Source organism: Chlorocebus sabaeus, chromosome 6 (genome assembly GCF_047675955.1).
Source record: "Chlorocebus sabaeus isolate Y175 chromosome 6, mChlSab1.0.hap1, whole genome shotgun sequence".
Lineage (NCBI taxonomy): Eukaryota > Metazoa > Chordata > Mammalia > Primates > Cercopithecidae > Chlorocebus > Chlorocebus sabaeus.
The window spans coordinates 20,673,085-20,701,068 of NC_132909.1; the positions used below are offsets into that span (position 1 = coordinate 20,673,085).

The window sequence follows — 27,984 nt, forward strand, 5'->3', positions numbered from 1 at the left end:
GCATGTTATCATGTGCATCATTTTTCTGCCTTATGAGTTTCTGTGGTTTGATTCGGAAGTCCCTTCCTTTGTGGTCATCAGCATTAGTGTTGTCTGTATTCTTGGCCAGCCCAGGGACTAAGGCTGCCTGTGTACAGTATGAACAAGCGCCAGGATTCCTGACCTCCTCCCTGAGGATTTTCTGGGTCCCCAGGGCCTCGAGACACTGCCACACTACAAACTCTCTGCTCAGCCAGGATCGTTAAGTCACGTTCAAGACGCAGGTGCTACAGGAGATGGACTGAGAGAGAGTCAGACGGCACACCATGGGGCTGTGGGGAGAAAGGGAGAAACAGGGCAGGAAGAGAGAGTCTGAAGCTATGGTAACGTCGCGTGATGGAAAAACTAAAGAGAGCGGGTTCGACGACTGTCTAAATGTTCCGGCATGGAAAACATATACATCCACGGTGCCTTCTTTTAGTGAAAAAAGAAAAGTGGAAAAATATACTTCTGAGAGAATGGTTTCAATGAATTGGCTAACATGCTATGTTTGGCAGAATCACAGTAACTACTATGACCCATTTATTCCACTCCTGGGTACTGCCGTACAGTATGGTACACTCTATGTTCACCAAAAGTCAGATGCTCAAATAGTCACTGCAGCCCCAGCCTGGAAACCACTCAGATGTCCATCACAGGAAAATTGATCAATAATCCACGGAGGCTGGGAACCGTGGTTCATGCCTGGAAAGTCAGCACTTTGGAGGCATAGGAGGGAGGATCGCTCGAGCCTAGGAGTTCGAGATCAGCCTAGGCAACAAAGTGAGACTCTGTTTCTACAGGAAAATAATACTTAAAAAAAAAAAAATTAGCAGGGCACAGTGGTGTGTACTTGTAGTCCTAGTCACTCAGGAGGCTGAGGTGGGAAGATTGCTTGAGCCCAGGAGTCTGAGGCTACAGTGAGCTAGGATCTCGCCACTGCACTCCAGCCTTGGTGACAGAGCGAGACCCTGCTGTGGAGTCTTAATTAAGAAAAAAGAGTCAGGATGGCAGGACCAAAGAAAAAATTTTTAAAAAACAGATAAGCTATAAGTTTGTCTTTTTTTATGGTCCAGGACATAATAGTCCTCTTGTATAGATAACTCACTTAACTTAAAATGTTTCAGTGTCTAGTTATTACCAGACTCTAGACTGATTAAAAATAGAACTTAGTGCGGTGACTCACGCGTGTAACCCCAGCACTTTGGGAGGCTGAGGCGGGTGGATTACTTGAGACCAGGAGTTCAAGACTAGCCTGGCCAACATGATGAAACCCTGTCTCTACAAAAAAATACAAAAATTAGCTGGGTGTGGTGGCACACACCTGTGATCCCAGATACTGGAGAGGCTGAGGCAGGAGAATTGCTTGAACCCAGGAGGCAGAAGTTGCAGTAAGCTGAGGTCGCACCACTGCACTCCAGCCTGGGCGACAGAGCAAGACTCCGTCTCAAAAATAAAAAAAGAAAAATGGAAGTTAGCATGCCACCAGCCCACTTAGTCACTATCCACAACACCTATCTCTAAATAAATTATATATATATATATATATATATATGTGTGTGTGTGTGTGTGTCATGGAATTGTCACATAATGAAAGACTATACGGAAATTATTATTATTATTATTTTAAGACAGAGTCTCACCCTGTCGCCCAGGCTGAAGTGCAGTGTGTGATCTCGGCTCACTGCAACCTCCTCCTCCCGGGTTCAAGTGATTCTCCTGCCTCAGCCTCCCAAGTAGCTGGGATTCCAGGCACGCACCACCACGCCCGGCACATTTTTGTATTTGTAGTAGATATGGGAGTTTCACTATGTTGGCCAGGCTGGTCTCAAACTCCTGACCTCAAGTGATCTGCCCAACTCAGCCTCCCAAAGTGCTAGGATTACAGGCGTGAGCCACCGTGCCCGGCCAAAAAAAGGAATAAATTATAACCAAATATGATAAGACGGAAGAACTGCAAAAACAAGATGTGGAGAGAAAGAACCCAGATTCAATACAGAAGTCCATTTTTATCCAGCTCAAAATGAGACAAAACTACTGCACTAGACTTCGGGCGAGTGGGGATCTGTGGGAATTCGTGCTGGGAAGAAAGACAGGGGCTTGTGGAGGGTGACAGTGTTCTGTGTCTTGATTTGTATGAATGTCACACAGGTTTGCTCAGTTGGTGACATTTCATCAACCTAAATACTTAATGATTGGTGATCTTTTTTGTACTTCGATTTAAAAAAAAAAAAGGTCGAGCATTAGGTAAAAAGAAAAAAATGCACACTCAAAAGAAAAGTCTGTTTCTAGGAGCACATGTTTATACAATGTGCTTAAACGCACAGACAGCAGTTTGGACGAAACTCGACAACATTTCATATTGGTCACACCCTGCTTAAGAAAGACAGGGGATGGGGAGGGGCTTCCCAAAGGCTTTACGTCCATCTTTGATGGTTTTTGATGTGTGTGTGGGTTTTTTTTGTTTTGTTCTGTTTTTTGTTTTTTGAGATAGGACTGACGTGCAGTGGCACCATCATGGCTCACTGCAGCCTCCACCTCCTTGGGCTCAAGCAATCCTCTTGCCTTAGCCTCCTGAGTACCTGGGACTACAGGTATGCACCACTATGCTCAGCTAGCTTTTTTTTTTTTTCTTTTTTTTTTTGAGACAGAGTTTTGCTCCCGTTGCCCAGGCTGGAGTATAATGGCGCGATCTCGACTCACCTCAACCTCCGCCTCCTGGGTTCAAGCAATTCTCCTGCCTCAGCCTCCCAAGTAGCTGGGATTACAGGCATGTGCCACCACGCTGGGCTAATTTTGTATTTTTAATAGAGACGGGGTTTCTCTATGTTGGTCAGGCTTGTCTTAAATTCCCGACCTCAGGTGATCCGCCCGCCTCAGCCTCCTAAAGTGCTGGGATTACAGGAGTGAGCCACCACGCCAGCCTAACTTTTTACATTTTTTTAGAAACGGGGTTTTGTCGTGTTATTCAAGCTGGTCTCAAACTCCTGAACTCAAGCGATCTGCCTGCCTTGGCCTCCCAAAGTGCTGGATGACAGGCGTGAGCCCCCGTGCCTGGCCCAGTATGTAATGTTCTTTTAAGGTAACAGTGGATTGTGTGAGGATTAAATGAGCTAATATTTTTAAAGTCCTTCGAGCAGTGTGTGGTACACAGTAGGTGCTATGTGGAAGTTTGTTACAATCAAGTCAGAAAGTGAGAATGTTTTCCAGGGTACAAATGGTATCACTTAAACCAGGAATAAGAGAAGCCTATGAAGAAATATATAAAATACTATGTCTTGTGAGTTTCCATTCAAACCTTCGTGAATTATATATATGAGTATGTCCTTCTAGAAAGACAGACTTATCTTTTTGAGTGTGTTGCGTTTTTACATAAATATCAGTCATGCTTTGAAAAGAAAAACCCCTGCTTTTATTGAAGTATGACAGTGACGGGTCTTGAGACCGAAAGATGAGGGAGATAGAGAGCCCGCCGGGGCTCTTGAGGGTGGGAGAGCCAGCAGTGCCGGAAACCTCAGCAGAAGGGATCCCCGTGTGGGGGAGGGGGGCCTTTGGTCTCTCCCCAGCCTCTTCCTTCCCCCTGGCCTGAGGGTGGGTGGGGAGGGGCAGTTCCTCTTTCCTTCCCAAGCACCGAGGAGGCCCCAGCTCCCTAGGGGCTGAGAAGCTGGAGTCCTGGGGAAGGGGAGGAGCTGAGCCATACTCTTGCAAGACCCCCGCCCTCCTCCTCCCCCACAGGAAGCATGAACAGAAAAGACAGCAAGAGGTGAGAGGACCCTCCCCAGGGAGCCCGGCAGCACCCTGAGGCCTCCCTCTGCATGGGAGGGCTGGGGAGATCACTCGCCAGGGTGGCAGGATGCCTGGCTTCTTCGGGACCAGGTGCAGGGGGGCCAGGTGGATGCTTCAGGGTTCAGGGAGTCTGGAGCCAGCTAGGGCGGCAGTGGCTTGGATGTGGCATCTGTACCGTGTTGTCCCTGGAGTTTGAGCTGCTCTTTGCCCCTTTCCCACTTCTTGTCACCACACCTCCATCCCTGGCCTGGGCTGAGTGTCTCTGCCCTCCCTGGGGGCTTCCTGGTTCCCCATCCCCTTGGACTGGAAACTCCAAGCTCCTGCAGGGCCCTGGCCCAGGAGAGGGGAGAGTGACACAGGGCAAAGTGGCTCCCCTGCCTCTTAAACCACTTCTGGCTGTTCCAGAGCCCTACAGGCGGCTGCAGGACAGGGCCTAGTGGCTGGCTGTGTGGCTGGTTCTAGAATGGGCTTCTATCTCCTGGGCAAGCTGGCCCTTCTGTCCCCACAGAGGCAGATAGGGTGGGTGTCTCCCTAGCCTGGGTAGCTCCTCCTGCCATCCCCAGAATCACTCTGATGGGCAAAGGGCTTTCCTCCCCACCCAGCAATTTAGTGGTAGACTCCTGGCTGCCTAATTTCCTAGCTGTGTGACCTTAGGTAAGTCACTTAACTGCTCTGTGTCTTGGGTTTTTCTTCTGTCAATAGAATAATCATAGCCTCCACCTCGGAGAGGCCTGTAAGTACTCAATGAGACACTCTAGACCAGTGGTTCTCATACTGGAGTGTGCCTCAGAACTGTCTGGAGGGCTTTTAAAATACAGGTTGCTGGGCTTACCCTTATTATTTTTTTCTTTCTTTTTTTTTTTTTGAGATGGAGTCTCGCTCTGTCTCCACGCTGGAGCGCAGTGGCACAATCTCAGCTCACTGCAACCTCTGCCTCCTGGGTTCAAGCGATCCTCCTGCCTCAGCCTCCCAAGTAGCTGGGACTACAGGTGCGTGCCACCACGCCCGGCTACTTTTTTGTATTTTTAGTAGAGATGGGGTTTCACCATGTTGGGCAAGATGGTCTCGATCTCTTGACCTCGTGATCCGCCCACCTCGGCCTCCCAAAGTGCTGGGATTAGAGAGGCATGAGCCACCACTGCCCCTGGCCTTAAGATGTTTAATTTTGTAGGTGTGGGTTGGGACCTGAGAATCTGTATTTTATATCGAGTTCCCAGGTGATGCTTTTGTACTAGCTGGGTGCCCACACTTAGGGAAACGCTGATTTAGTTACAATGCCCCCTCCTTGGCCTAGGACATATTTAATACTTTAAAATGTCCCTTCTAGTAACGGTGGCTCATGCCTCTAATCCCAGAACTTTGGGAGGATAAGGCAAGGAGAACTTGAGGCCAGGAGTTCTAGACCAGCCTGGGCAATATAGTGAGACCTCCATTGACACACACACACGCAAAATTAGCTGGGTACGGTTGTGCACACCTGTAGTCCCAGCTACCTGGGAGACTAAGGCAGGTCCAAGGACTATCCTCATTTTTCCTTTGAGGAAACTGAGCCCCAGAGAAATTAAGTAACTAACACGAAGTCACAACAGCTGGCAGAAATTTCTGGATTCTACTTTCGTTTGAAACATGGATTCAGCTCCCTCCCTCCTCCCACCATCCCTGTCTCTCCATTACCCTCTTTCCCCATCAGAAACAGCAGCCTCTGGGAGGCACCAGGCACAGAGAGAATTATTATTATTATTATTGTTGTTGTTGTTGTTATTATTATTATTACTTTTGAGATGAAGACTCGCTCTGTTGCCCAGGCTGGAGTGCAGTGGCGCAATCTCGGCTCACTGCAACCTCCGCCTCCTGGGTTCAAGCGATTCTTCTGCCTCAGCCTCCTGAATAGCTGGGATTACAGGTGTGCACCACCATGCCCGGCTAATTTTTGTATTTTTAGTAGAGACGGGGTTTCACCGTGTTGATCAAGCTGGTCTCGAACTCATGACCTCGTGATGAGAGAATTATTTTTCCCACCTTCCTTGAAGCTGCCTTAGCCCCAGGAACCTCTCACCTAACTCTGAGGAGCCCCAGAGAAGGCCATTTAGCACTGGTATTTCCTCTCCAGTCCCAAATCTAAGGACCCAGGCTGAAGGGTAAAACTGTAGGTCCTGCCGAAAGGCTAACTTCAGAGAGGGGTCTGTTACCTTAGTGGGGTGAAGGGGTGGGAGAAAGGCAGAGATGAAATCCTGGGGGTTTCCTTGCAGGAGCCTTGCTCTCTTTTTATTTATTTATTTATTTATTTATTTATTTATTTATTGAGACAGAGTCTCACTCTGTCACCCAGGCTGGAGTGCAGTGGCACAATCTCGGCTCACTGCAACCTCCACCTCCCAAATTCAAGCAATTCTCCTGCCTCACCCTCACAAGTAGCTGGGATTACAGGTGCCCATCACCACGCCCGGCTAATTTTTGTATTTTTAGTAGAGACGGGGTTTCACCATGTTGGCCAGGCTGCTCTCGAACTCCTGACCTCAAGTGATCCGTCTACCTCAGCCTCCCAAAGTGCTGGGACTACAGGTGTGTGCCAGGCTCTCTTTTTAATTTTTTAATTTTTTTTTTTTTATTTTTTTTTATTATTTTTTTTTTTTTTTGAGGCGGAGTCTTGCTCTGTCGCCCAGGCTGGAGTGCAGTGGCACTATCTCGGCTCACTGCAAGCTCCGCCTCCTGGGTTCACACCATTCTCCTGCCTCAGCCTCCCGAGTAGCTGGGACTACAGGCGCCTGCCACCACGCCCGGCTAATTTTTTTGTATTTTTAGTAGAGATGGGGTTTCACCGTGTTAACCAGGATGGTCTCGATCTCCTGACCTCGTGATCCACCCATCTCGGCCTCCCAAAGTGCTGGGATTACAGGCTTGAGCCACCGCGCCCGGCCTTTAATTTTTTTATTATTATTTTTGAAACAGAAATCACTCTGTCACCCAGGCTGGAGCACAGTGATGCAGTTCCAGCTCACTGCAGCCTCCACCTCCTGGGTTCAAGTGATCCTCCTGCCTCAGCCTCCTGAGTAGCTGGGATCACAGGTGCCCGCCATCATGCCTGACCAATTTTTGCATTTTTAGTAGAGACGGGGGTTTCACCGTGTTGGCCGGGGTGACCCCGAACTCCTGGCCTCAAGTGATCCACCCACCTTGGCCTCCCAAAGTGCTGGGATTACAGGCGTGAGCCATCGCACTGGTCCAGGAGCCTTGCTCTCTTGAGGGCTGCGGGAGGAAGGAGGGGTGTGTATTAGAGACCTGAGGCGGCAATTCCTGAAGGCACGTCCTCCCATGCCTCTGCCTAGAGAGGACGGAAGAGATCCCAGGGGTCTCCTCCCATGAGTCCCTGGGAGGCCAGAAGTAATTCTGGGATCTGCCAACAGGAAGTCTCTTCCAGGATGTCTTGGAAGCGGTCAAGAGGAAGTTGGGGGCAGTGCCTGGGGAGGGAGTTCTTATGATTCCCTGAGGGGTCCTGAGTGGTCCCAGGAATCTTCTGCAGTGATTCCCTGGGGGATTCAGAGTAGTCCTGAGCCGCAGTCCCTAGCCTTTTTGGCACCAGGGACTGGTTTTGTGGAAGGGGGTGGGGATGGTTTGGGGATGATTCAAGTTAATTACATGTATCGTGTGATTTATTTGTACTATTATTACATTGTAATATATAATGAAATAGTTACGCAGCTCACCATAATGTAGAATCAGTGGGAGCCCTGAGCTTGTTTTCCTGCAACTGGATGCTCCCATCTGGGAGTGATGGGAGACAGTGACAGATCATCAGGCATTAGATTATCATAAGGAGCATGCAACCTAGATCCCTCCCATGCGAAGTTCACAAAAGGGTTCATGCTCCTAAGAGAGTCTAATGCCCCAGCAGATCTGACAGATCAGAGCAGAGCTCAGGCACGGGTGCTCGCTCGCCCACTGGTTCCTAACAGGCCGCGGACTGGTACCCGTCCGTGTCCTGGGGGCTGGGGACCCCTGGTCTTGAGGATCTTCCTCTCTGATTCCCTGAAGGGAGCAGGAATATCCCTGGGAGTTTGCTTGTGGGAGAGGGCTCCCATGATTCCCCCAGGGATCTGGAATATTCCTGGGGATTCTCCCATGAGTCCCTGGTAGGTCAGGGGTAACCCAGGGGCTTTGCCTTTAGGAAGCCTCTCCCGTGGTGCCTTGGGGCATTCGGGTCAAGAGGAATTCTAGGGTCTGTCCGAAGGAAGGGGCTCCCATGACTCCTTGGGGGCTGTGCCCACAGAAAGTCCCACCAGGAATGCACCGGAAAGACAGGAGGGCGGGGCCGGCCCCGCCAAACACGCCGCCACAAGACATGCCCCAGCCCCCGGGAAATCAGCAAGGTCATGGCTTCCATGAACCTGGGCCTGCTGAGCGAGGGCGGCTGCAGCGAAGATGAGCTGCTGGAGAAATGCATCCAGTCCTTTGGTGAGTGTCCTCTCCCCAGCAGCCTCCCCGGCCCTAACCTCAGGCTCAGCACCCACTTCTCTCTGCCTCAGTTTTTGGAGGTAAAATGAGAGCAGGGCTGGGTGGAATGAAACTCAATCACTACATTAGAGATAAGAGAAACACCTATATTTCTTCTTTCCTGAAATGGAAATACATACATATCTATATATAGATAGATAAATATTTAATGTATATTATATATATATTTATATAAATTTTTTTTCTTTTGTTTTCTTTTTCTTTTGAGACAGAGTCTCGCTCTGTCCCCCAGGCTGGAGTGCAGTGGCCTGATCTTGGCTCACTGCAACCCCCACCTCCCGGGTTCAAGAGATTCTCCTGCCTCAGCCTCCCGAGTAGCTAGGATTACAGGCACGTGCCACCATGCCCAGCTAATTTTTGTGTTTTTAGTAGAAACAGGGTTTCACCATGTTGGCCAGGCTGGTCTCGAACTCCTGGCCTCATGTGAGCCACCCGATTCGGCCTCCCAAAGTGCTGGGATTACAGACACGAGCCACTGTGCCCGGCCAGTCTGGTGCTATTTCAATCTTCAACAAGACTTGCCAGGGGCGATGCTGCCCCGTGCACAATACAGATAAGGAAATGGAGGCACGGGAGGTTAGGTTGCCTGTCCAAGGTCATGCCGGGATCACCGTTAGAGCTGGTCTTTGAACCAGGCGGTCCCGCAGGATCTGGAGGCTGCGCTGTGCATTGCCTGAGGGCCATTCTGTCAGAGTCCCCCTCCTTCCACCCCAGATTCAGCTGGCAGCCTGTGCCACGGGGACCACATGCTCAACATGGTGCTGGCCATGCACAGCTGGGTGCTGCCCTCTGCCGACCTGGCTGCCCGCCTGCTGACCTTATATCCTCTAGGACCGTGAGCTATGGGTGGAGGGCGGAGGGCAGAGTCGTGAGAACCTGGGCAATTGGAATGGGGAGCAGGCAGGTCATGGATCCTGGATAACAGAGCCTTGACCAGAACTCAAGTACCAGAAGGCCACAGGGGACACCCAGGAGCTGAGACGGCTGCAGATCTGTCACCTGGTCAGGTAGGGCTGGGCCAAGATCCCCACTCTCAGGACCCACGACTTCCATCCTGCTGCCCCCCAAAAAACATTCCTCAGAGACTCTCCAGCCCAGTTCCTACAGACCCAACCAGCCCCACAGGCCAAAATCCCACTTCTGAGATACCCGTAGCTTGGTTCCTAAGACCCTCTCAGTTCCGTTCCTTAGAACCCCCACTTCCTAGAGACCCCCCTCACCAACCAGATCCCATAGACCCTCCTAGCTGGTGCCCAGAGACCTCCGGCTCTGATCCTCAAAATCTCCACCTCCCACAGACCCCAGCCTAGCCCATAAGACCCCCTCATTCCGTCCCTCCAAAAATCTCACGCCCAGAAGCCCCCAGTCTAGTTCCTAAGACCCTTCACAATCCTGCTTCGCAATAATCCCACTTCCAAGTGACTCCCCAGTCTGTTTCCCAGAGATCCCCCAGTCTGTGTTAAGAGATGCACATCCTACTCCAGAGATTCCCCAAGCCTGGTGCCCCTCCAAATCCCGACCCTCCAGGGACCCCCACACACATTTAGAGACCCCTACCTCAGCACCTAGAAATTTCTCAGCCCAAAATACCCCTTGTAGAGACCTTCGCCACCCCAAGTCTCATCTCACCATCTCCAAACCACTCTCAGGTACTGGCTGACCCAACACCCTGAGGTGATGCACCAGGACGCCCAGCTGGAAGAAGTCATAGGTCGTTTCTGGGCCACCGTGGCCCAGGAGGGCAACTCGGCCCAGAGAAACCTGAGAGACTCCTCTAACCTGTGAGTCAGCCCTGTGCTCCCCGTTCCCCTGCCCCATCCCCATTCTGCCATCTTCCTCTGCATTCCCAAGCCCTCAACCGTGAACCACTGCAATCCCCTGCCCCTCTTGGCCCCCAGCCTGAGCCCTGGTGGCCCTGGCCCCCCGCCCCCCATGAGCAGCCCAGGCCTGGGCAAAAAGCGCAAAGTGTCCCTGCTTTTCGACCACCTGGAGACGGGGGAGCTGGCTCAGCACCTCACCTACCTGGAGTTCCGCTCCTTCCAGGCTATCACGGTGAGGACCCCCTCCCGTCCCTGTCCCAAGCAGGGGAGAGATTGGGGTACGGGAGGGATTGGCTGGGGGAAGGCAGGACTGAGAGGACACCTGCATGGTCATTCAGCAGAGATCTCCAAAGTCTTAAACTGAAACCTGTGTGCTAGAAGGCCCAGGAAAATGAGTTAAGGAGACCGAGGGGGGCGATCACCTGAGGTCAGGAGTTTGAGACTAGCCTGGCCAACATGGTGAAACCCCATCTCTACTAAAAATACAAAAATAATCCGGGCGTGGTGGCGCACGTCTGTAATCCCAGCTACTTGGGAGGCTGAGGCAGGAGAATCACTTGAGCCTCAGGAGGCAGAGGTTGCAGTGAGCCGAGATCACACCACTGCACTCCAGCCTGGGCAAAAGAGTGAGACACTGTCTCAAAAGACAATAACAACAATAAATAAATTAAATAAATAAATAAATAAATAAAATGCTTATTGCAGTGACTGGCACTTAGTAAGTGCTCAAAATATTTTATCATTTATTCAACAAGCATTTAAATTCATGGTGCCTCAGTTTCCTCATCTGTAAAAAGGGGATATGAACAGTTCCTGCCTTGCAGGAACAGTGCCTGGTCCAGGGTAAATGCTATCTGCTTGAACCATTTGAAATTGCCATATATTACCTACCCAAGGATCAGTTTCATGTGCTTCAACATACATATGTGTTAGCTTTTGCCACCTGGACATCATCATTTTAAGGGAAGGTGGGAATCTGGTTCCTTCATGTGAAACTGTCCCAATTGTGTGTGTGAGTGTGTTGTGTGTGAGTGTGGGGTGTGTGTGTGTATGCAAAGGTACTCAGTGTAGTGGATGCGGGTATGAAATGAACACTCATTGGGCAGAACAGATAGAGGTTGATTTCAAGTCATCTTCCCCGTCCTTGCCTTTGCTGACTGTATACCAGTCAGGTGTAGAGTTAAGGGCATAGAGACTCCCACCCTGACTCACACCTGTGTGATCCTAGGCAAATTACCTATCCTCTCTGTGCCTCAACTGTCTCATCTCTAAAATGGAATGATACCTCACAGAGTTCTGAGGATTAAATTACTTAATACGATCATTTGTCAAATATAGTGCCTGGCTATATTTAAACATGCCTCCTCAGATGGGAAAGGAGCATGGTGATGTCAAGGACATGTAGCAGCCTGAGGGTGGGGGGACAGATGACAAAGGTCATTCAGGCTAGACCAGGCTAGGACATCAGAGATCGTGACTACTAGTTCGCTGCCATGGAAGGGCAGGCCCTGAGCGCCACTGCCCACCTTGACACCCACCTCGCTCCCAGCCCCAGGACCTGCGGAGCTACGTTTTGCAGGGCTCAGTACGAGGCTGCCCCGCCCTGGAGGGCTCTGTAGGTCTCAGCAACAGTGTGTCCCGCTGGGTGCAGGTGATGGTGCTGAGCCGTCCCGGGCCTCTGCAGCGCGCACAGGTGCTGGACAAGTTCATTCACGTGGCACAGGTGAGGCCCGCCCCTTGGGGCTGCGAAGGCCACTGCACGCAGCTACCTGGCCCTCCACCTTCCAGACCCCCGACCTCACAGGGTCATCCCGGCGGTGACGTCACGCATCTCCCGGCCCCGCCCCAGAGGCCACAGTCTGGGCGTTCCAACCCAGGACCGTAACTTCTTCTTTGGCCTTGATGTCACCGCGTCCCACCCACCGTGGCCCCACCCCTTGGCCCTAGACGTGACAGGCTTCCAAGCCCTAGGCCCGAATATTCTATCCCCAGGTCAATGAGAGTCTCCCTTCCATGCCCCCACCTTTGTGCCATCCTTTACCGAGGCTTCGATTCCCAGTCCCCGGGCCCCAGCGGTCGCTTCCGGGACTGCGCATCGCTCCCCATTGCGTCCGGGCTCTCCCCGCCCCGCCCTGTTGTGCTAAGCCCTTCTCTTCCCCTCCCTTCCCCCTCCTTTCCGGACACCTTCTCATCCTTCTGGGGAAAAGGGAAGCCCTCTGGCCCGCTGTGGCCGCGCCCCCTTGCGTATTTCCACGCAGACCACGCCCTTCCTCTGGCGTCTTCCCTGGCTTGCTTCCTCCTGCAGGGCGCCTTAGACCTGGGGGTCTCCACGTCTGCCTGGGGTCTCCTTGGGCTGAGCGTTTTCCATTCCTCCCTGGCCCTACTCTCTCCACAGCAACCTCTGCCCAAATTTGTCAAAGGGAGGGCGAGGGAATTCCCCAGCTGCCCTGGTAGCCCCACACCTGTCTAGCATCTGTCTAACTCCTCCATATCTCTCTGGCCCGGCTAACCTCTGCCTGGCTCCCAGCTCCTGCCCAGAGCCTGTGCCTTCTTGCCTCCCCGCACCTGTGTGACTCAGAGCAGTCAGACCCCCAGATGGCTGACAATCTGACATGTCTGAAGTCTCCCCCACGTGTCTGACACACACCTGTCTACTCCCCATATCCGCCCAACTTCCCATACTTCCTGTCTCCCCAGATTTTCTAACCTGGTATCAATCACCTACTTGACCCTCCGGGCTCAGATAACTATCCGACACCCCTGTGAGGCCCACACATGGCATGTCCCACTCCTGCCGCACACACCCACCTTCTCTCACCTGTCTGATCCCCACATTGGTCCATACCCACACATGCCTGGGACCCCACCTCAACTGGGATGCTGTCATCTGAACTCCCTCCCGTGACGACCCTGTGCGCATGCTTCTCTTCCTAGAGGCTCCACCAGCTGCAGAATTTCAACACGCTGATGGCGGTCACGGGGGGCCTGTGTCACAGTGCCATCTCCAGACTCAAGGACTCCCATGCCCACCTGAGCCCTGACAGCACCAAGGTGAATCCCACTACCCTCCCCAGAACTCCAAGTGGTCAGCTGTCTTGAGCCCCCACACTTAATTCCCCAAGCCCTGTCCATTCCTGCCCAGGGGCCCTGGAACCACCTGAAGTCCTTGCTCCTCCAAATCCCAGATCCCCAGGCTCTGCCAGCATTCCTCCTTCCTGTCATCCATCCACTCATGGTGCGGACCCCTCTCTGCTCTCAGTGTGTCTGTTCCAGAGGTGGACTGTGAGGGAGACAAACAGGAGAAAGGCTAGCAGAGAACTTTGCAGTCCCCATGGGGAGGACTGGCTGAGGTCAGAAAGTGGCAGGAAATTAGGCTGAAGATGCCCTGGGAAGATCCTATAGCGCCTTGCAAGATGGGCTAAGCAAGGGAAGTTTTGAGAGTGATGACACACCCTTGATAAGATCTGGGTTTTTTTTTTTTTTTGAGGTGGAGTCTCGCTCTGTCGCCCAGGCTGGAGGGCAATGGCGTGACCTCAGCTCACTAGAAGCTCTACCTCCTGGGTTCATGCCATTTTCCTGCCTCAGCCTCCCGAGCAGCTGGGACTACAGGCGCCCGCCACCACGCCTGGCTAATTTTTTGGATTGTGTTTTGTTTTGTTTGAGACGGAGTCTTGCTCTATCACCCAGGCTGGAGTGCAGTGGTGCAATCTCGGCTCACTGCAAGCTCCGCCTCCTGGGTTCACGCCATTCTCCTACCTCAGCCTCCTGAGTAGCTGGGACTACAGGCGGCTGCCACCACGCCCGGCTAATTTTTTTTTTTTTTTTTTTTTTTTTTTTTTTGAGACGGAGTCTTGCTCTGTAGCCCGGGCTGGACTGCAGTGGCCGGATCTCAGCTCACTGCAAGCTCCGCCTCCCGGGTTTACGCCATTCTCCTGCCTCAGCCTCCGGAGTAGCTGGGACTACAGGCGCCCGCCACCTCGCCCGGCTAGTTTTTTGTATTTTTAGTAGAGACGGGGTTTCACCGTGTTAGCCAGGATGGTCTCGATCTCCTGACCTCGTGATCCTCCCGTCTCGGCCTCCCAAAGTGCTGGGATTACAGGCTTGAGCCACCGCGCCCGGCAATTTTTTTTTTTTATTTTTAGTAGAGACAGGGTTTCACCGTGTTAGCCAGGATGGTCTCAATCTCCTGACCTTGTGATCCACCTGCCTTGGCCTCCCAAAGTGCTGGGATTACAGGCATGAGACACCACGCCTGGCCAATTTTTTGTATTTTTAGTAGAGACGGGGTTTCACCGTGTTAGCCAGGATGGTCTCAATCTCCTGACCTCATGATCAGCCCGCCTTAGCCTTCCGGAGTGCTGGGATTACAGGGGTGAGCCACCGCACCTGGCCAGATCTGGGTTTTTAAGAAATAATTATAGGCTGGGTACAGTGGCTTACACCTGTAATCCCAGCATTTTGGGAGGCCAAGATGGAAGGATCACCTGAGCCTAGGTGTTTGAGACCAGCCTGGGCAACATAGTGAGACCCCATCTCTAGAAATTTATTTTATTTTATTTTTTATTTATTTATTTATTTTTTTATTTTTTTTTGAGACAGAGTCTCACTCTTGTTGCCCAGGCTGGAGTGCAGTGGCGCGATCCCGGCTCACTGCAACTTCTGCCTCCCGGATTCAAGTAATTCTCCTGCCCCAGCCTCCTGAGTAGCTGGGATTTCAGGGGTGCACCACCATGCCCTAATTTTGTAGTTTTACCATGTTGGCCAGGCTGGTTTCAAACTCCTTGAGGCAGGTTCAAGAGATTTGCCTGCCTCAACCTCCCGGGTAGCTGGGATTACAGGCCTGTATCACCAGGCCCAGTTAATTTTTGTATTTTTAGTAGAGACAGGGTTTTACCATGTTGCCCAGGCTGGTTTTGAACTCCTGACCTCAAATGATCCACCTGCCTCAGCCCCTCAAACTGCTGGGATTACAGGCTTGAGCCACCGCACCCAGCCATCAAGCCCAGGAGTTTAAGGCTGCAGTGAGCTGTGATCATGACACTGCACTCCAGCCGGGTGACAAAGTGGGACCCTAGCTTAAATAATAATAATAATAATAATAATAATAATAATAATAATAAAGGCCAGGCATGGTGGCTCACGCCTGTAATCCCAACACTTTGGGAGGCCAAGGCAGGCCGATCACCTGAGGTCAGGAGTTCACGACCAGCCTGGACTAACATGGTAAAACCCTATCTCTACTAAAAATACAAAATTAGCTGGGTTTGGTGGCTCATGCATGTTATCCCAGCTACTTGGGAGGCTGAGGCAGGAGAATCGCTTGAACCCAGGAGGTGGAGGTTGTAGTGAGCTGAGATCACACCACTGCACTCCAGCCTGGGCAAGACAGCAAAACTCCATCTCAAAAAAAAAAAAAAAAGAAAAGAAAAGAAAAGAAAAGAAAAGAAAGAAAGAAAGATAAAAGAAATCATTTTAGCCAAAGAATGGGGGATTGTGGAACTTCTCTGAGGTGGGGACCGAAGAGGAAGAGCAGTTTCGGGGAGATGCTGACACCAGCATGGGATATGGAAGGGCTCCAGAGGTGTCCAAAATGCACTGGATCCCTGAAGGCCTAAAGCCCACATAGGAGGCTGCTCAGGAGGCAGGACTGCCCTGATAACGCCCCCATCCCATGTGCCTCCTCCCCAGGCCCTGCTGGAGCTCACTGAGATCCTTGCCTCCCACAACAACTACGCCCGCTACCGCCGCACCTGGGCTGGCTGCACGGGCTTCCGGCTGCCTGTACTGGGCGTGCACCTCAAGGATCTGGTGTCCCTGCATGAAGCACAGCCCGACAGGTTGCCTGACGGCCGCCTGCACCTACCCAAGTTGAACAACCTCTACCTGCGGCTGCAGGAGCTGGTGGCCCTCCAAGGGCAGCATCCGCCCTGCAGCGCCAACGAGGATCTGCTGCACCTGCTCACAGTGAGCCCCTGGCCCCGCCCAGGCTGGGCTTCCGAGGGTACTGAGATGTAGGGTCCTGGGTGTGTGAGTGTCTCTAGGACCAGGGTAGAAAAGTGCTGGACTGCATGGAGTTTGAAGCCAGAGCTTCTAGGTTTTTTTCTAGCTGCGTGATGTTGAGCAAATCACTGAACCCTTCAGCCTCAGTTTCCTTATCTGCAAAATGGGAATAATAAAAGGACCCAGCCAGGTCCACTGGCTCACGCCTGTTATCCCAACACTTTGGGAGGCCAAGGCGGGCAAATCACCTGAGGTCAGGAGTTTAAGACCAGCCTGATCAACACGCAGAAACCCCGTCTCTACTAAAAATACAAAATTAGCCAGGAGTGGTAGCACATGCCTGTAAATCGCTTGAACCCGGGAGGTAGAGGTTGCGGTGAGCTGAGATCGCGCCATTGCACTCCAGACTGGGCAAGAAGAGCGAAACTCTGTCTCAAAATAAATAAATAAAAATAAAAAATAAAGGGACCCACCTTGAGGATGGTTGAGGAGAGAAAGCCAATGACATCATTCAAAGAATGTCCTTATCCTTAAGACAGTGTCTAGCTGGGCACAGTGGCTCATGCCTGTAATCCTAGCACTTTGGGAGGCTGAGGTAGGCAGATTGCCTGAAGAGTTTGAGACCAGCCTAGGCAACATGGTGAAACCCCATCTCTACTAAAAATACAAAAAAAATTAGCCGGGCACGGTGGTGCACGCCTGTAGTCCCAGCTACTTGGGAGGCTGACGCACGAGAATTGCTTGAACCTGGGAGGCAGAGGTTGCAGTGAGCCAAGATCGTGCCACTACACTCCAGCCTGGGAGACAGAGCTAGACTCTGTCTCAAAAAACAAAAGTATATGGAGCAGAGCGAGCTCTATATTCTATATAAGTAACATGTCTTTTCTTCACTTCCCCCAGCGACTCAAGTATCCATTGATCTGAGCTCTGGAATTGCTTTGGGGTTCACATTCTTAAACTCCAAGGTTCTGAGCTTCTCATGCTGATAGCCCAAAATTTCAAGCTTTGAATCCAAGAATCTAAGCAAAAGGCTACTAACAGTTATTGATCATTGACTATGTGCCAGGCACCTCATTCCACCTTACAACCCTGTGAGGTCGGGACCCTTACTGTGCCCAATCTGTGGATTGGGAAACTGAGGCCCGGAGAGGTGAGGTCACTTGCCCACTGTCCCACAGCAGTAATGCCAGGATTTAAACCCAGGAGGGGCTTTAGGAAGAGCCTGCAAGTGGGTGTGGGGGTCTGGGGCAGGGCTGTAGACAGGAGGATCTGTAACACCCCTGTCCGCTCCAGCTCTCCCTGGACCTCTTCTACACGGAAGACGAGATCTATGAGCTTTCTTATGCCCGAGAGCCACGCTGTCCCAAGAGTCTGGTGAGACCTGACCCCTGGCCTCGGACCCCCCCCAATTACCTCGAATCCCCCTAAGCCTATGCAGTGACTAACTGCTCCTCTGTCCCCACCCCAGCCACCCTCCCCCTTCAACGCACCTCTGGTGGTGGAGTGGGCCCCTGGTGTGACCCCCAAGCCAGACAGGGTCACGCTGGGTCGGCACGTGGAGCAGCTGGTGGAGGTAAGGAAGGGAGGGTGGCCTGGCCACCGGGAGCCAGGAGGGAAGACATCTGTAGAACTCTGAGCCTGGAGGCGGGGACTTATTGCCGTGGGGATCGTATTTCGACAACTGGGCCTTATCTGCTTCCCCACACTCCTCTGAAGTCCGTGTTCAAGAATTATGACCCTGAAGGCCGAGGAACCATCTCTCAGGAGGACTTCGAGCGACTCTCAGGCAATTTTCCCTTTGCCTGCCATGGGCTCCACCCGCCCCCACGCCAGGGGTAAGTGGTTCTGACTCCTGGATCCCCTGAAGATGAGGACACGGGGGTTGCCTGGACTCCTGGGTCTGGGGGAGGTTGGGGCGGGCCATGCTGAGGCTCAGTTTCTGCCCCCAGGAGAGGCTCCTTCAGCAGAGAGGAGCTGACAGGGTACCTGCTCCAGGCCAGTGCCATCTGCTCCAAGCTGGGCCTGGCCTTCCTGCACACCTTCCATGAGGTCACCTTCCGAAAGCCTACCTTCTGCGACAGCTGCAGTGGCTTTGTGAGCACTCCACCCCATCACCGCCCTTAGGTTCCATCTGTCCTGAAGCCGGCAGTCCCCAAACCCCAGATAACCTCCAAATTCCAGAAATCCTGCAGCCTCAAATCATCCTGTTTCATATAAACCCTCAACACCAAACATTCCCTATATCCTGGATAATCTCCAAATGCCAGATAATCCCCAAATCCCAGATAATCTCCACCCCAGATAGTCGCTGAACCATGGGTAATATCTAAAACTCTGGAGAGGAGGCCAGGAGCGGCGGCTGAAGTGGGCAGATTGCTTGAGCTCAAGAGTTCAAGACCAGCCTAGGCAACATAGTGAGAGAGACCCTGTCTCTACTAAAAATACACAAATTAGCTGCACGTGGTGGTGCACACCTGTGATCCCAGCTACTCAGGAGGCTGAGGCATGAGAATCGCTTGAACCCAGGAGGCAGTGGTTATGGTGAGCCGAGATCGCACCATTGCACTCTAGCCTGGGCAACAAGAGCAAAACTCCATCTCAAGAAAAACCGAAAAACAGGCCGGGCGCGGTGGCTCACACCTGTAATCCCAGCACTTTGGGAGGCCGAGGTGCACAGATCACGAGGTCAGGAGATTGAGACCATCCTGGCTAACATGGTGAAACCCCATCTCTACTAAAAATACAAAAAAATTAGCTGGGCGTGGTGGCAGGCACCTGTAGTCCCAGCTACTTGGGAGGCTGAGGCAGGAGAATGGCGTGAGCCCGGGAGGCGGAGCTTGTAGTGAGCTGAGATTGCGCCACTGTACTCCAGCCTGGGCGACAGAGTGAGCCTCTGTCTCAAAAAAAAAACCAAAAACTTTTTTTTGTAGAAAGAGTCTCCATATATTGCCCAGGCTGGTCTTGAACTCCTGAGCTCAAGCGATCCTCCCACCTTGGCCTCCCAACCTCCCACCTTGGCGTCTCAGAGTGCTGGGATTACTGGCATGAGCCACTGTACCCCACCCACATTCCTTTAATTCCAATTAAATCTCTAGCCTTGAGAAGTCCAAGACCTAGGTAGCTTTCACACTTCTACTCCCCAGCTGCCCTGCCAATCCACAGCCCTCCCTCTCCTAGGATGGGTAACCTTTTCTCCTTTCTCTTCCCAGCTCTGGGGTGTCACCAAGCAAGGCTACCGCTGTCGGGGTGAGTGGGGTGTCGGCGAGTTGGGGGGGAAGCCTCGGCCCACAGGCTGGAAGAATGGACACAGATCGGACTCCTGGCCATTAACTGCTGCCTTCCCCCAGAGTGCGGGCTGTGTTGCCACAGACACTGCAGAGACCAAGTGAAGGTGGAATGTAAGAAGAGGCCGGGGGGCAAGGGCGATGCAGGGCCCCCCGGAGCTCCTGTTCCATGCACACCAGCTCCCCATGCCAGCTGTGGTAAGACCTAGAGCACAGCGGTGCTGGGAAGGGGCTTGGGGGATGGGGATTGAGTCCAAGGTCACGAGGCCCTTCCCATCAGACCCACATCCCTTCCATCCACCCACAAACAGGCTCCGAGGAAAATCTCTCCTACACGCTATCCCTGGAACCTGAGACTGGGTGCCAGCTTCGCCATGCCTGGACCCAGACTGAATCCCCACACCCTTCCTGGGAAACAGATACGGTGAGGAGAAACCGCCCCTACCCCCAAGTGGATACAGGGAACACAGGCCATTGGCCTGGGGGAGACTGGACAGATTTGGAGACCCATAGGAAAGTAAAAATATGCAGAAGTCCTTGACTGCTGGGGTGGGAGGGTATGGATGCTGGTTACTTTTGTTTTTTTTTTTTTGAGACAGAGTCTCGCTCTGTCACCCAGGCTGGAGTGCAGTGGCGCGATCTCAGCTCACTGCAAGCGCCGCCTCCCAGGTTTACGCCATTCTCCTGCCTCAGTCTCCCGAGTAGCTGGGACTACAGGTGCCCGCCACCTCGCCCGGCTAGTTTGTTGTATTTTTTAGTAGAGATGGGGTTTCACCATGTTAGCCAGGATGGTCTCGATCTCCTGACCTCGTGATTCGCCCATCTCAGCCTCCCAAAGTGCTGGGATTACAGCCTTGAGCCACTGCGCCCGGCCGCTGGTTACTTTTTAATGCTGATAGAAAAATAGGCCAGGCGTGGTGGCTCACGCCTGTAATCCCAGGACTTTGGGAGGCCGAGGTGGGAGGATCACTTGAGGTCAGAAGTTCGACACCAGCCTGCCCAACATGATGAAACCTTGTCTCTACTAAAAATATAAAAATTAGCCAAATGTGATGGCAGGGGCAGGTGCCCGTAGTCCCAGCTACTCAGGAGGCTGAGGCAGAGAATCACTTGAGCCTGGGAGGCAAAGGCTGTAGTGAGCCGAGATTGTGCCACTGCACTCCAGCCTAGGTGACAGCAAGACCTTGTCTCAAAAAAAAAAAGAAAGAAAGAAAGAAAGAAAAATAGAAGTTACAACATATTAGGGGTAGGGTGGGGATGATAACCACTAGAACAGAAAAAAGGATTCTAGCCAATAAGATAGCAAGAATAAGGCCAAATATATCAGGAGCTACTGTAAGTGTTAATGGAGTAAACGCCACTATTCAAGGGCAGAGACTCTCAGATTGGGTTACAAAAAGGATTTCACAGGCGCCATTCATTCAGTCTGGGCGGGGCAGTGCTCCTGGCAGTGAAGTGTCTCCTAGACATCAGATGCTCTCCACATCATCTGTGTTCCTCCCTTCCTCCTTCCAGGTCCCCTGCCCGGTAATGGGCCCACCATCAACTGCATCCTCCAAGCCGGATTCCTAGACATCTCTTGGTCTCCTCTATCCCTCACTCCCTTACCCCAGTCAGTCCTGACTCCTGTTGTCAGACTCTGGCAGGGCTCCCAGAGGTAGGACCCCCAAAGGCATCCGCCTTCCCATCCGTGCTGCTTTTGGTGGCACGTCCATCATCTTTTTCCCCAGAAGTGACTTTCCTCTCTTGTGTGGTGGTGGATGCCAATCCTGCTCCCTTTCCCTGCACTTAGTATCTATGCAGCTCTGTGTTGGATATATCTAGACTCAGGCTTCACTTCACCAACTCCCTAAATCTCCATTTCTTTTTTCTTTTTTTTTTTTTTTTGAGAGAGTCTCACTCTGTCACCCAGGCTGGAGTGCAATGGTGCAATCTCAGCTCACTGCAACCTCCGCCTCCAGGGATCAAGCGAATCTTCTGCCTCAGCTTCCCAGGTAGCTTGGATTACAGGCACGCGCCACCATGCCCGGCTAATTTTTGTATTTTTAGTAGAGACAGGGTTTCCCCATGTTGGCCAAGATGGCCTCGAACTCCTGACCTCATGATCCACCAGCCTCAGCCTCCCAAAGTGCTGGGATTACAGGTGTGAGCCACCGCGCCCAGCCCCTGCTTTATTTTTCTGCATAGAACGTTCCCCCTCTGACAGCCTATATTTTTTCCCTCTTTATCTCGTTGAACGTCTGTCTTTCCTTAACAGGAACATCAACTCCAGGAGAGCAGGGATTTCTATCAGTGTCTTTCACTGCTGCATCCCCAGTGCCTAGAACAGGGCTGGCAGGTGGTAGGCGCCTGACAGATGCTTGTCTGATGCCTGAAATGTCTCCTTACCCATGCCCACGGCACAGGAAAGATGTGCTGTAGGGCAAAGAACTTTGAGGGTCAGAGCAGCAGGGGCCCATTCAGACCCAGGGAGCAGAGACCCCCCAACCCTTTCACAAACCCCGCACCCCTGCCTGGGTCCCCACAGAGAGAGGCCCTACAGCTGTCATAAATTAAATTTATTCTCCGGAGAACATGGTTCTTGGTATTGACTGGTGAATGGGAGTAGGGCATTTGGGGCCTCAGGAATAGGAGATGGGGGGGCTTGGGTGCCAAGGACCAAGGAAAGCCTTAAACGGACTCCCCAGAGATTACCGATGGCATTGGCATCTCACGGAGGTCCCCCCGTCCCCGACCACCAGTCCCTCTTTACTTCTTCTTCTTCTTCTTCTTGCGGCCCCAACACTGGGGGCCTCCATCCTCTCTTCGGCTCCTCCAGGTGGGCATGGGAGGCTCCAGCTCATTTGGGCGGCCCCCCCGGTCTGGAACATTGCCCATAAGCACCTGAGAGTTTATGAGATTTGAGTTGCAGGGAAAAAAAGTATCTCGGACAAGGGGGCTAGAGAGCAAAGGGAACAACACAAGGCTGAAGAAGAAACGGCAGATGTTGACTATTTGAGTACAGTGGCTGGGGGAGAGGGGACTGAACTGGTGGAAGATACAAGCATGAGTTTTCTTTTTTCTTTTCTTTTTTTTGAGGTAGAGTCTTGCTCTGTCGCCCAGGCTAGAGTGCAGTGGTACGATCTCAGCTCACTGTAATCTCTGCCTCCCAGGTTCAAGCGATTCTCCTGCCTCAGCCTCCCGAGTAGCTGGGACTATAGGTGTGTGTCACCATGCCTGGCTAATTTTTTGTATTTTTAGTAGAGACAGGGTTTCACTATTTTAGCCAGGATGGTCTTGATCTGACCTTATGATCCGCCCGCCTCAGCTCCCAAAGTGCTGGGATTACAGGCGTGAGTCACTGCACCCAGCCTTCTTTTCTTTTCTTTCTTTTCTTTTTTTTTTTTTTTTTTGAGACAGTTGCCTAGGCTTTGTCACCCAGGCTGGAGTGCAGTAGCAAGAACATGGCTCACTGCAACTTCTGCTCCTGGGCTCAAGTGATCCACTCACCTTGGGCTTATTTTTTTTTCTTAACTTAAATTTTGCCTTAATAGTTGCTGTGCTAGACTTTATTCCCTAATACTCATTTTACATAAGACTACTTACAGAGGTATGCGGCTAGATACCTCATCACTAAAACAGAGGGTATTTCTGTTTTTTTTTTTTTAAAAAAAAAAAGGTTAACAGGGTGCGGTGGCTCACGCCTGTAACCCCAGCACTTTGGGAGGCTGAGGCAGGTAGATCACAAGGTCAGGAGTTCAAGACCAGCCTGACCAATACAGTGAAACCCGATCACTACTAAAAATACAAATATTGGCCGGGCACAGTGGCTCACGCCTGTAATCTCAGCACTTTGGGAGGCTGAGACGGGCAGATCACGAGGTCAGGAGATCGAGACCATCCTGGCTAACACAGTGAAACCCCGTCTCTACTAAAAGTACAAAAATTAGCTGGGCATGGTGATGGGCACCTATAGTCCCAGCTACTGGGGAGGCTGAGGCAGGAGAATGGCGTGAACCCAGGAGGCAGAGCTTGCAGTGAGCCGAGATCGTGCCACTGCACTCCAGCCTGGGCGACAGAGCAAGACTGTCTCAAAAAAAAAAATACAAAAATTACCCGGGCATGGTAGTGGGTGACCGTAATCCCAACTACTCAGTAGGCTGAGGCAGGAGAATCGCTTGAACCCGGGAGGTAGAGGTTGCAGTGAGCTGAGATCAAGCCACTGCATTCCAGCCTGGGTGACAGAGCAAGACTCTTGTCTTGGGAAAAAAAAAAAAGGTTAAAAAACAACACAATAGATAGTGTTTGGTGATGGGGAAGGATTTTGAGCCCAAGATGGAGAGGTAGCCAGGGATTCAGTAAATAGCTGGACTTTGTTTTCAGATCATTAGGGAGCCACGGAAGCATTCTGAGCTGGGGAGTCCACGGTCACTTTTTGTGTGAGCGAGGTCCTAGCTCCCGTGTCTAAGGGGTGGAATAGAGGTGGTGAGTCTGAAGCTTGGACCGGAACAGAGGCTGAAAGGCCAATCTGAAGGCCAAGGATGTCAGGGCCCTTCCCTACCCCAGATACCCACCTTGTTGATAGCACAGCAGGTCCCTCTGCGGACAGCCATGCTGGTGGCTGGGATGAGACGAGACAGGTCGGCTCGGGCAGCCAGGACGTGTGCGATGGAGATGTCCGATTCCGGGGTTAGAACCTCTCGAATTGGGATCAGCACTGCCCTCATGGCTTCTCCTTGGGCCTGGAGTGGGAAGGAGGTAACAGAAGTTACCCTGGAGCCCTCCCAAAGTGGGACCTGTTGTCTTGGAAGCATCACTTTACCATTCAAGACCTCACTGCCCACAGCTCTAAATAAATATTTATTGTTTGAGACAGGGTCTCGCTGTCTCCCAGCCTGGAGTGCAGTGGCATGATGGTGGCTCACTGCTGCCTCAATCTCCTGGGCTTAAGTGATCCTCCTACCTCAGCCTCCTAAGTAACTCAGATGACAAGCATGTGCCACCATGCCCAGCTAATTTTTTTTTTTAAATTTTTAGTAGAGATGAGGGTTTTGCTATGTTGCCCAATCTGGTCTCAAACTTCTGAGCTCAAGTGATCCTCCTGCCTTGGCCTCCAAGAGTGCTGGGATAACAGGCATGAGCCATGTGTCTGTCTCTGCTCATATCTCTTAAAGATGGGGTATACTTGGCCAGGTGTGGTGGCTCATGCCTACAATCCCAGCACTTTGGGAGGCCAAGGCAGGCAGATCACCTGAGGTTGGGAGTTCGAGACCAGCCCAACCAACATGGTGAAACCCTGTCTCTACTAAAAATACAAAATTAGCCTGGCGTGGTGACGCATGCCTGTAATCCCAGCTACTTGGGAGGCTGAGGCAGGAGAATCGCTTGAACCCAGGAGGCGGAGGTTGTGCTGAGCCGAGATCATGCCATTGCACTCCAGCCTGGGCAACAAGAGCAAAACTCCATCTCAAAAAAAAAAAAAAAGGTCTGGGTGCAATGGCTCACGCCTGTAATCCCAACACTTTGGGAGGCCAAGGCAGGCGGATCACAAGGTCAGGAGATCGAGACCATCCTGGCCAACATGGTGAAACCCCATCTCTACTAAAAATACAAAAATTAGCTGGGCACGGTGGTATGTGCCTGTAATCCCAGCTACTCGGGAGGCTGAGGCAGGAGAATCACTTGAACCCGGGAGTCAGAGGTTGCAGTGAGCTGAGATCACACCACTGCACTCCAGCCTGGCAACAGAGCAAGACCCTGTCTCAAAATAAATAAATTAATTAATTAATTTAAAAAAAAGATGGAGTATGCCTCTGAATACACTCCCAGCTCAGAGCTGGGAATTCAACAATACCCTGGGGCCCTGAGAGTCTAGGAGCCCCAAACATCAAAAACTTCTAAAAGTCCACAGCCTGAGAACCTGCAAGAGGGTGATACTCCTGGCCCTCATTCCTCCTCCCTGCAACTGCAGCCCTCACAACTGGGCCTCTCCAATTCTGCACGGTTCCCTGCTCACACCTCTGCCCGGTCACTCCAGTGGAAAGCAGACGTAGTGAGGTCAAGGCGCTTGAGGAGGAGGTAGCGGCGGCAGCGGTACTGATCTCTGAGGCTTTGGGACAGAGACTCCAATGCTTCCTGGGAGAAAAGGTCTCAAGGTCAGGCTAGGGGTCCCTCTCACAGCCACCTCTGATGAAGACACAGTTCACATTCAGTCAGTCACACACAGTCTTACCCATCTGGGTGCATCTAGCGAGTAGCTGAGGAGGGGCTGCAGGGACCCTGGGGGCAGAGAAGGCTGCAGCTCTGAGATCTGATGGGAGAAGAAGTCAGAGGCCAATTGGGGCAGAGAGGATGGGCCCCTCTGTAAACCCAGCTCCCCAAAACCCTGAGGACCTAGGCCACAGACGTGAGAATGGCAATCACAGCTCCAGAAAAACCAGGCTAGAGGTTGGAATACTCCTTCCAGAGGTGTTTTAGAAAGAGGACCGCCACCCCCACAAGGAAAGCAGGGTAGCCCAGGTCGGGAGGGGACTCTGACTCTCTACCTTAGCATGCAACTCTTGCAGCAGCTGGCTGGCGGGGGTCCCTGGTGCAGGTCTGGGCAGTCCCAGGGCTTGGAGGGTAAGGCCCAGTTCTTGGACCATGCCAGCTCCCTCCACCACCCCTTCACCAAGGGGTGGCCTAGGACTGGGATGCAGCAGAGAGCGCAGGCACAGGAGGCGGGTGGCTTGGAGCTCTGAGCAGAGAAAACCTGAAAGTAATAAATGGGTGCTGTGCACTCAGGGAGGCTGCTTGCATCCTCCCTCCATCTTGGTCAAAAACCTCCACCAATGTCCGGGCGCGGTGGCTCACGCCTGTAATCCCAGCACTTGGGGAGGCGAAGGCGGGCGGATCACGAGGTCAGGAGATGGAGACCAGCCTGGTCAACATGGTGAAACCCTGTCTCTACTAAATATACAAAAATTAGCTGGACATGGTGGTGAATGCCTGTAATCGCAGCTACTCAGGAGGCCGAAGCAGGAGAATCGCTTGAACCAGGGAGTTGGAGGTTGCAGTGAGCCGAGATGGCGCCACTGTACTCCATCCTGGCAACAGGGTGAGACTCTGTTTCAAAAAAAAAAAAAAAATAGCTCCACTGGCTTTAAAACCTCCCCCTTCGCCCAGGCACAGTGGCTCATGCCCGTAATCCCAACACCTTGGGAGGCTGAGGTGGGAGGATCACTTGAAGCCAGGAGTTGAAGACCAGACAGGGCAACATAGAGAGACCCCATCTCCACTTAAAAACAAAAAAAAATCTTCCACCTTCTAGTCCCACCCACCTAAAGCCTTGGCCTCCAGAGTATGCCCCTCCTTGAGACCCGGTGTCCCCCTATGAATTCGACTCCCACCCACTTCGAAACCTCGAGCCTTCCTCTTAATCCAACCTACTTAAGCTCCCAGGCCCTTCAATTAAAATTCTACCCCCGGGCCAGGTGTGGTGGCTCACGCCCGTAATCCCAACACTTTGGGAAACCGAGGAAGGCAAATCACTTGAGGTCAGGAGTTCGAGACCAGCCTGGCTAACATGGTGAAACCCCGTTTCTACTAAAAATACAAAAAATAAGCCAGGTGTGGTGGTGCGTGCCTGTAATCCCAGCTACTCGGGAGGCTGAGGCAAGAGAATCACTTGAACCCGGGAGGTGAAGGTTGCAGTGAGCCGAGATCGCGCCACTGCACTTCGGCTTGGGCAACAAGAGTGAAACTCCATCTCGAAAATAATAATAATAAAAAAATAAAATAAATAAAAAATAAAATAAGATTCTACCCCCGCCCATCTCAGAGCACTCTCGCCCCAACATGCTCACCCCACCCACCTCGTACCCTCTGGGCCGCCCCCAAAGTTCTGACTACACCCCCTTGGGAACCTCGATTTCCCCTAAAAAGTCGGAGCCCGCCGCTCCCGAGGCCATGGCCTTGCCACTTCCGCATCCCGGGACTCACGCAGCAGGCGCAGTCCGGCACCGGGTTCCCGAAGCGCAGCCGCGCCATCCCCGCCACAGAGCGCGCGATCCGGGCAGTGCAGCTCCCGCAGCAGGCGGCCAAGCTGCCGCAGAAAGTCCTCCTCCGCGTAGGGGCCTGCGGGGACAGGCGTGTCAGGGCTCGGTGGCCCCGTGCCGGCCCCCCTGCCACCCTCCCGCTCCGTGCTTACCGTCGCCGGCGCTCAGCACCTCCGCGCCCGCCTCTCGCTGCTGCTCGAGGGCGCCCAGCGTCGCCAGCTCCGCCGCCAGCCGCACGCACAGCGCCCTGAAGTCTGGACATGAGGCGCCCCGCGACGCCGTCCCCGGGACACCCCCATACCTGTGGGGACCGAGGCAGCGGAAGGGGGCGGGGAGGTCACTGAGAATCCCTTTCCTTCCGCGTCCAGGGGGCAGACCTGGCCTTCCTGCACCCACCAGCCTCACCACACACCCTTTTACCCCAGAGCCAGTAGGTCCTGGGCCACCGCGGCCCCCTCCCGCGCTTCCGCCTTCACCCCCTCCATGAAAGCGTCGCCTCGGCGCGCCCCCTGGCGGCCGGTGGCAGGCTCCGCCCCAGAAGCGCCGCGC

General features: G+C 52.7%; 3 protein-coding genes across 4 annotated transcripts in view; 1 reads left to right on the forward strand and 2 right to left on the reverse strand.

The window, feature by feature from the left end:
- Positions 1–8,063, reverse strand: part of RYR1 (ryanodine receptor 1) — a 168,570-nt gene extending 160,507 nt beyond the window's left edge. Inside the window, exon 1 of the mRNA XM_073016520.1 lies at positions 6,978–8,063. The gene's annotated coding sequence lies outside the window, so the exon portion shown is untranslated. The remainder of the gene's footprint in view (positions 1–6,977) is intronic.
- Positions 2,374–21,118, forward strand: RASGRP4 (RAS guanyl releasing protein 4). 2 transcript variants are annotated; one of them, XM_073016518.1, is made up of 17 exons: positions 2,374–3,781; positions 8,072–8,256; positions 9,031–9,136; positions 9,261–9,323; positions 9,966–10,097; positions 10,215–10,368; positions 11,686–11,859; positions 13,071–13,187; positions 15,825–16,100; positions 17,430–17,510; positions 17,605–17,709; positions 17,853–17,971; positions 18,086–18,230; positions 19,346–19,382; positions 19,484–19,618; positions 19,732–19,844; positions 20,936–21,118. In XM_073016518.1, the coding sequence occupies exons 1-17, from the start codon at positions 3,759–3,761 to the stop codon at positions 20,990–20,992; spliced, it is 2,022 nt and encodes a 673-aa protein (XP_072872619.1). In that variant the 5' UTR covers positions 2,374–3,758; the 3' UTR covers positions 20,993–21,118. The 2 variants fall into 2 exon arrangements, with proteins under 2 accessions (XP_072872619.1, XP_072872620.1); XM_073016519.1 differs by lacking the exon at positions 15,825–16,100 and having other exon boundaries at positions 2,375–3,781.
- An 845-nt stretch (positions 21,119–21,963) lies between these two features.
- Positions 21,964–27,958, reverse strand: FAM98C (family with sequence similarity 98 member C). Its single transcript, XM_007996689.3, has 8 exons — positions 27,856–27,958; positions 27,588–27,736; positions 27,380–27,514; positions 25,945–26,150; positions 25,632–25,709; positions 25,418–25,534; positions 23,974–24,141; positions 21,964–22,303 (listed from the first exon to the last, which is right to left on the reverse strand). The coding sequence occupies exons 1-8, from the start codon at positions 27,918–27,920 to the stop codon at positions 22,169–22,171; spliced, it is 1,053 nt and encodes a 350-aa protein (XP_007994880.3). The 5' UTR covers positions 27,921–27,958; the 3' UTR covers positions 21,964–22,168.
- Between the last annotated feature and the right edge of the window lie 26 nt (positions 27,959–27,984).

What these genes read in the sequence shown, in the direction of transcription:
- FAM98C (XM_007996689.3), bottom strand. Translation starts at nt 27,920, where the DNA reads ATGGAGGGGGTGAAGGCGGAAGCGCGGGAGGGGGCCGCGGTGGCCCAG. An exon ending in CAGGACCTACTGGCTCTGGG is followed by an intron (nt 27,737 to 27,855) that starts GTAAAAGGGTGT and finishes CGGTCCCCACAG; the next exon opens with GTATGGGGGTGTCCCGGGGA. An exon ending in CGCTAGATGCACCCAGATGG is followed by an intron (nt 25,535 to 25,631) that starts GTAAGACTGTGT and finishes CTTTTCTCCCAG; the next exon opens with GAAGCATTGGAGTCTCTGTC.
- RASGRP4 (XM_073016518.1), top strand. Translation starts at nt 3,759, where the DNA reads ATGAACAGAAAAGACAGCAAGAG. An exon ending in AACAGAAAAGACAGCAAGAG is followed by an intron (nt 3,782 to 8,071) that starts GTGAGAGGACCC and finishes CTGTGCCCACAG; the next exon opens with AAAGTCCCACCAGGAATGCA. An exon ending in GCAAGGCTACCGCTGTCGGG is followed by an intron (nt 19,383 to 19,483) that starts GTGAGTGGGGTG and finishes GCCTTCCCCCAG; the next exon opens with AGTGCGGGCTGTGTTGCCAC.